General features: G+C 38.7%; 1 protein-coding gene across 1 annotated transcript in view; it reads right to left on the bottom strand.

The window, feature by feature from the left end:
* The window catches only part of LOC110029477 (transcription initiation factor IIA large subunit-like), a 62,866-nt gene extending 55,433 nt beyond the window's left edge, over positions 1–7,433 (bottom strand). The window contains 7 exon segments of the mRNA XM_020731781.1: positions 5,655–5,780; positions 6,075–6,133; positions 6,233–6,287; positions 6,526–6,560; positions 6,563–6,704; positions 6,795–6,953; positions 7,040–7,433. Of these exon segments, the coding sequence (XP_020587440.1) occupies positions 5,655–5,780; positions 6,075–6,133; positions 6,233–6,287; positions 6,526–6,560; positions 6,563–6,704; positions 6,795–6,953; positions 7,040–7,156 (693 nt within the window). The 5' untranslated portion in view covers positions 7,157–7,433.
* Positions 7,434–8,044: the final 611 nt, after the last annotated feature.

Raw genomic sequence — 8,044 nt, forward strand, 5'->3', positions numbered from 1 at the left:
AACACCCCTTGTTGAACCTTGGGTCAGTTCAGCCCTAGCAATCCCACATCAGTCTCCGGGAGTTGAGGGGGCTTCAACTTCATTTGTCGAAGCTTTTGATTTGTCGTCTGCAATACTAGTTGTACCTAAATCCCACAGTCAGTTGTATCGCCTCCCAAAGCACCTGAGGATTTTTCTCCACTTGCGAGCATACATCCATATCGATCTGCTCTCATGAGGGTCCACTACTGAACTGAAATGAGTTTGTGTGTCTCGCACATGCAGTTGAATACTCCCAAAGTAATCCACAGTCGGCTCAACCTGATCTGAAGTGAGTGTAGTATGAAACTCCCTAAAAGATGGTGGCCATGGTAGTAAGGTATCGACCGTGACATCCTAACTCTCTGTCGTGATTTTCTCGTGAATGGAGTCGGTTTTTCAGTCCTATCATTCTCTGTCGTCATCAAAATTGGTACCACCTAGGCTACTCTGTCAGTAAGGGCAACTACAATCCCAGGATACACCGAAAAGATAAGGACAATGTGATTCCCATCATTAGCGAACGAGTAGGTGTTTTTGAATCCATCATGTTGAGACCTGCAGTCAAATTGTCACAGTCTCCCCAACAATAGGTAGCAGATATCCATGAGTATCAAGTCACACAGCACATAATCCTGCAGCTGAACACAATCAAAAACTCCACTAGGCATCTCCGATCAATACTGTCCCGATTCTCCTTCTTCAACCACGTCAGAGAATACAATTGGGACTGCCTCTGAGTCATGAGGCTCAACTTCTTCACCATTTGTGAAGACATCGCAATCTTAATGCTCCCTCCATTGATGATGAAACTGCATACCATCTCGTTCATAGTGCAACGGATGTAGAATATGTTGTGATGAAACCACTGCGGATCCTCGTATCCTCGGTCTGTACAACTTATCAAGCCATGCACATCTCGCCTTCATTCGGTGAAAGATGATACCTCCTCCACGGTGCCCGACTCAGTAAAAGGCACAATTAGGCTCGTCGGCCAACTAGAAGTGATGTGCCCAAATCCATAGAGTCTAAAGCATTTTTAGGCGGGAACTATAGTAGCAGTGCTACCCTTCTCAAGCTTCCTCTCACTTGGGGTGGCTTTATCCTTATCCGAAACAATTTTCTCAACTCCCTGAGGCGTGCTTCTGCTGGTGTCTCCAAGTGTGAACGGCTGTCTGACCAATGGTGGTTGCTTACTTTGTTTTTAGTGCCTCTCCACTTTCAAAACTAAGGTTTGGACATCGCTCAGTGACTAATAAGTTGCAGCTGCACAACGTCACTAATAGTGGGCTTTTGACTCTCAGATAACGAGCCATAGTGTGCTCCCCTGGATCGACCAAATCACACTTCATCTGCAATTGGTCAAACTCTGTCTGAACTCCATTGATAGGTCTCTCTGCTACATGTGGTGGAGTCTCGGAAATATATTCTAACAGTAGTGAGGAGATATATATTTTCTCTGCATCGTCATCCTCATCTTCTCCCACTTTGTAATCATGACGTTGTCTTCTCTCTTCTTTTGTCTATGCAAGTTTTCCCCCACAAGAAGTCACTCTTTCTCAATTTGATGGTTGCGAGCTTTACCCTTTTATCTTCTGACACATCTCAAAGAACCTCTTGATCGATAATAGTCATTCGATAAAGTCATCTAGATCCATAACTCCATTGAATTCTGGTAAATCCATAGTTATTATGAAGTCCTTATGTCCACCATAAGTGGGCTCCTCTCGCGGCATACTCTAATACTGAATGTCTTTAAATATGTTGTCTTCATCACCAAAATCTTCCATATGAAAAGGGTTGAAATTCTCGTCTCTTTCGCCCCTTCGACCTTTTCTGCCATGATCAAAAGTAATTTCCCCTAAGTTTCATCCTAAATGTCTGCAAACGCTCTACTGAAGTCGGTGGATCTCTCGTTGTATCTCTTCCCGAGTAGGCTTGGACATGTATCTCGTTGGTGGCATGGTTAAGATTTAGAATTGAGAAGTGAAAGATGACGTAAAAAATGATTAAGGGTTACTAATTTTGAAAATCAATAAGGGAAATTAAGGTTAAGTCGTATTTTGGATATGGTTTGGGAATAACAAAGAAAAATTTTGGGTAAAGGAGGCTTTACTAGGGGCGGATGCTAAGAAACCCTGGGATAGGATTAATGTTAGGCTAGCTCTAATAACAAATGATATCAGAGCTAACCCAAAATCCGATAAAAAATCATAACTTCATTACTCAAACAGCAATGGGGTTACAATCAAGATCCAAAAAAAGAATAGAAAACACAACACACATTAATATCTAGCTAGAGCGAGGCAGAACAACCTGAGAAATGGTGGTAAGAGAGCTAGCAGCAGGTGGATGAGGGTCTACGGGTTGGGCTGACACAAGGAGATGGCAAAGGAGGTGGAGTTCTAGCAAAGATAACAGGCATGGGTTGCGGCTAACAGCAGCAGTTAGGAGGGAGGGCAGCATCTGGTTTGGAGAAGCAGTGGGTAGAGGTCGTGGGAAGGGCTGCAAAAAATGGAGGGGTTTGACTGGGGAGTAGGTCATAGTGACTTGCGGCAGGGAGGGGCAGTCTAGTGAGGCGGCGACAGCAAATAGGGGAGATGTGGGTGGACTTAGGCGGCAGCAGGAAGAGAGAATCAAACAAGAAAAAAGGAAAGATACACACCACATTGGGTTAGAGAGAAACAAACAAGAAAAAAGGAAAGATAAACACCACCTTGGGTTGAGTTACAGTCGGATCACAATCTCCCCGTTAGATACAACCCTAAAAAGGGAAAAAGGGTACCGGAGGCTATCCTGGCAGAAATCTCAATGCAAAAACTAAACCCTAACACAACAAACAATCTATTTATAATAAAAAGATAACTAGAAGGGGCCCCTCTTGGACGGCAACAGCTCCCAAACGTAATTATGGCAGTCGGTTCAGCCTCCCTGCTGAATCGTCACCCTCTTGCTGAATCCTGGGCCGGTTCAGCCCTAGCGGCCCCACGTCAAACTCAGTAACGTAGAAGACCCTAATTGATCATGAGTAATTATAAAACAATTACTGTGGGTTCATATAGGGAAAAATTTATAGATGGAACCTTCAAGGATGATTTCTTTAATTTTGGGTGGGCCTCAAAGCAGTCCATAAAATCATAACAAAAAAAAAAACTTAACAAGATTTGTAATATAAGGGTGAACCTTCAAATTCCACTCTTTGGTAATAGCAGTATGAAAAAATGTCAATCCATACTTCTCGAGCAAAATGGATAGAAATATCCATTTCAACTAGAACATGGGCCATAGATAGTCTACAAAGTCTAGCAATTGTAGTATCCACATGTAATAATTTGTCAAGGATTAAATCCAATGAGTATAGTGTGAATATATTGATGTAATGAAGCCTAAGATAGAATAAAGTAACCAAAACATGGGAAATAAGAGGTTTCTCAATAGCATCAAAAAAAGGATACCGCTTCAGTATCTTCATTCGTAAGAAATTCACATAGTAAAAATATACTAAGAAAAGCTTATAATAAGCACATGGAAACTATAAAGTAAATTGATAGAGTGAAAAAAAGGTTATCAGGTCAAAAATCTTTGCCTCATAAAAAATAGGAAATGACTTACCAAGGAGTTAATGGCTCGCTAGAGGCAAGCAACATTTGTATAATAATGAAAGAATATATATTAGAAGGCTAGATCAATCAAGTAAAGCCCTTCCCCTTAACATATCAGTCAAAAAAGAGAAAGTGGCAATAGCCCTACAAGATTGAGCACCAGCATCTGAAGGAATCTGGTTAGAGGAGTAAAAAAGATCAACGCCAACCATAACACTCACCAGAGATGTTGGCAAAAAAATAAGTGATAACAAGAAGCGAACAACACCCTCGAAGAAATTTTTAAGGAAAATTGACGAGAAAAAGATCCAGATCAAATAAAAAGGATGAAAAGGTGATATTGAAGGATTCAAAGTTAATGAAGTGATTAAGCACAATTCAAGGCCTAAGAAGAGGAACAAAATTCCAATGGATATAAGAGCGACAATGCATCCAAAGGCACATGCCTTGAACAAGAATGGGTGCTGACGCCATGAGGTGTGATGCTACTAAAGTAAAGTGTAATGAGCAATGAAAGTGAATGCAATAAGTTTTGTGAAAGAAATTGGGATGATCATCCATTAATGCACTAACAAACACAACGCTCATAAGCTCGAGCAAAAATCCAATGGATGTAAGAGTCACATTGCAGCTAGAAGCACAACCATTGAATAAGAATAGGTTGTTGACGCTATGAGGTGTCATGCAACTCGAGTAAAGTGGAATAGAAGATGCGAGGGAATGCATAAAAATTAATGAAAGGGGGTGGGATGATCAAGCACTGATGCGGGAATATTCATAAACATAAATGCTCATGAGCTAAGGCAAGCATGATCAAGCCAGGTCAATGTCAGAGAAGGGGATGTGCATCGCAGTGATGCCCTAGAGGGGTTGTGCTAGAGTTGAATTGTTTATATGGCTGTTAAGGCCCTTTAAAATTTTGAGTGAGAAGAATTTGATGATTTGAGTAAGACTTAATGTCTATTTGGGGTGGTTGCGGCTTTTTAAAAAGATGATTGTAAAACTATGGTAGAGAAAGTAGCTTCTTAAAAAGTTGTAGGAATTATAAATATATATTTTTACAAAAAAAAAAATCAGATAGTAAATTTCTTACATCCACCGCACTTAAATGAATCAAGTTGAAAAAAAAACTTCCCACCACAGAAATTTTTAGATAGCAGCAACAAAAAAAATCCCCAAACAGAGTTGTAGTGGCAGTCTGAAATGCAAAGCAGTCAAAAAATGTCTCAAATAGACCCTTAGTTGTCTACTTTGTTTCTTTTTTTATATGAAAATTTTGGCATAGAAAAAAATTATTAGGGTCATATCAGATAACTTCAAGGATAATATTATAATTACTTAACCAAAATCATTTAACAATACTAAAAAATTTTAATTGAATGTTTAACAGATGCTTTGCTACAATGTCTGCTTATTCGTACAATATCTTAAAAATAAAATGCTCGGGAAAAATTAAGGGTGGCGATTTTAAAAGACCGAGCACTTGTTAGATGCGAGGATGAGGAAGAAATGCACTTCTTTTTCATTTGAAATTTGATTAAAGAAGGAGATTCATTGCTTTTGTGATCCTAGAGATTTGAGGAAAATAATTATTTTTCTCCTCTTTACTTGCCTTTCTCTTTAAGCAAGACTGCTCCAATACAAATTTGATTATATTTACACCTTGATAGTTTTATGAGAGAAGATTTGATCTATCAAGTTATTCCTCTAAATTTGTACGCCTCATACATCTAACCATGGATTGATATGTGCCTCATCATTGAATAGATGTAGACCCTTGTTATCCATCCCATATAAATCATGGTGTTCTTCTCTCAAATGTCTATAGTTGTATGTATGATTTTTCGGCATATCAACGTGTAAAGCTAGTTTTGTTTTATCCTAGGTTAATTCAATAAATCACTTTAGTGCTCTCAAACAAAAGATTTTTTAGCACTTTAGTTACAACACATTTAAAGTGGGTAGATGATCATGTCATAAAAAAAACAAGAGTAAAAGGGTTGCATCATTTTGTCAATTTGCGAAAGGACCAACCTTTGGTAGAATGAACTCTATTGTCATATCTCCACTACCATCTTGTTGGGGCATATAACCTCCAGGTGCCAAATTAGAAGCATAATCATCTCTTTTGCGCTTCCCAGCAGACATCATAAAAAAATCCTATATATGCAAACCCAAAAGTCAAACAAATTCAAGTAACCAAAACATATAATATATGGCAAAGACTCAAGAATAGCAATAATTGATGAAAATAATTTAAATAAACGTTTAAGATTTAAAATCAGAAAAAGAGAGAAACTTTTCAGCACAAGTAACCAATACACAACAGCTAGATAATACCTCAAAATATGCCTGGTTTTAAAAATAAGTTAAATGAGCAATAAATGGCATTCAACAAATGATTAATCAATATTTTAGAATTTATATTGTCGACAAAATGAAAGAAAGGACTACCTGAGTCATTGGTTGATGAGGAGCTCCTCTATCAGTCTCCTCACGACCCTCAACATAAGCTAAAACATCCCATTGTGAAAGAATAACGCTTCATGTTAAACAAGCATATCATTGACATCATGATATATGATGCAAGTTTATTTTCATATGGTACATACCCACATTGACATCAACTCCTAAAGGCCTTTGGTTCATCCATGGAGATGGGGGTGGCTGTGCAAATGAAATTAATATCTCATTAGTTACATTATTCATGGAGACATATGAACATAATTAATCTTTTCTTCATGGCTGAACTCATCCACATAATTTTCTACTATCAAACACTCAAAAAAATGTAATGTATCCATGTAGCAGCATTCTCAGCAGATCTAAAATGAATATTTCAGCATGACATTTGCATTAAAATGAAGTTTTCATAATTGAAAATAGAAGGATCAGACTGCTGTACCATGTACGGACTGGGCCTTCCAGGTTTCATATCACCACCATTCCATCCCTGCTATCACTAACCAGAGCATAATCGGAGGGGCCAGTTGGTATGTTATACATCTGATCTATTCCAGACAATGGAGTTTGAATTGGAGTTTGTGGCAATGGGGTTTGTGGCACCGGGGTTTGCATAGGAGTCTATATCCGTTAACGCACAATAAATCACCAGAATAACAAAAGCAAAAGAGCTTTTTCTCTAAAATAAGGCAAAATAAAAGAAAATTTTACTGGCGGGAAGAGCATCTCGGCTGTGGGGGTTTCATACTCCTCCACAGGCGGCACGTTAAGGTCATGCACCGGCGTAATCGGACCGGTTTGCTTCTGAAGCGAAGGCCGTTCCATATTAGGCGATATAACTCCACACTGCATCATTCTCGCCTCCCATAGCTGAAATTGCCAACGTTAACATGTCGCAGCCCCAAAACCAGATCAAAACCCTAGGAATCACTCAGATCGAATAGAAAATAAATTACCGCTTGAAGCTCGCCGAGGACATTCTCTCCAGCGCCCGAATTGATAAACTCGTCCCGGACCTTACTGATGACATCTTCAATTACCTGGAGATAAACGGAAGAGACGCTACCCGCCATCGATCACCCCAGGGATATAGCGCCCTTCAGAGGATCAAAAACAAGGCGGGGGTGGGACCACTCCGGCGAATTCTAGCTGGAAGTGATCCAGTATTTGATGTTGTCAAGCTTAATGGCATCAAAGGATCCGAGGCTTAGAGCTCTAGGGTTTCGAGTTCGGCTTTCAGTGTAGAGAGAAGGAGAGAGCGAGAGATGGGGGAGCTGCGGACTAGAAAGCTGTGAATTAAAAGAGGAGAATATAAATAGGTTTGCATCCGTTTGCGGAGTGGGGCCACGTGTAAAACATCCGGGCGACTCTGGTCGATGGGCAACATCTAAAATAAGGAGCCCATGGGCAAGAGTCAGAGCTGTGCCCATTTATCCAAGGCGACGATGACTACTAAGTAGCCTTCTAGCCAATAAAGTAATTTTTTTTTTTTTTTTTTCTTTGAGAAGGTAAAATAATGTTAATTTCAATTACAATTTTACAACTTTCTAATGGCTTATTTTAAATTGATCTTCAAAATTTTGTTGTTAGAAAAATATATTTAAAATTGAGATTGACAAATGAACTTTTAAAAGCTAAAAACCGAAAAATCATATATTGCTCTAAATGAATCATTAGAAGGTTCGAATAGTGACTATTGTTGAAGTACAACAACTCACATGAGTTTTTTAGGCCTCATATGATTGTTTTTTATTTCTTAAAATAGTAGAGAAAAAAATATATCTATTATTCATTTTCTTGAAAAAATTTGTTTGAAATTGTATTTCGAATCAACATATCTCTTTAAACATTGAGTGCCAGTAATAACTAATGTTGAAGCACTACAACTCACTAAAATTTTCTATGCCTCATATGATTGCTTGTGTATGTCTTATAATTGTAGGAAATATATATATATATAC

Source organism: Phalaenopsis equestris, unplaced genomic scaffold (assembly GCF_001263595.1).
Source record: "Phalaenopsis equestris unplaced genomic scaffold, ASM126359v1 Scaffold000578, whole genome shotgun sequence".
In the NCBI taxonomy this organism is placed as follows: Eukaryota; Viridiplantae; Streptophyta; class Magnoliopsida; order Asparagales; family Orchidaceae; genus Phalaenopsis; species Phalaenopsis equestris.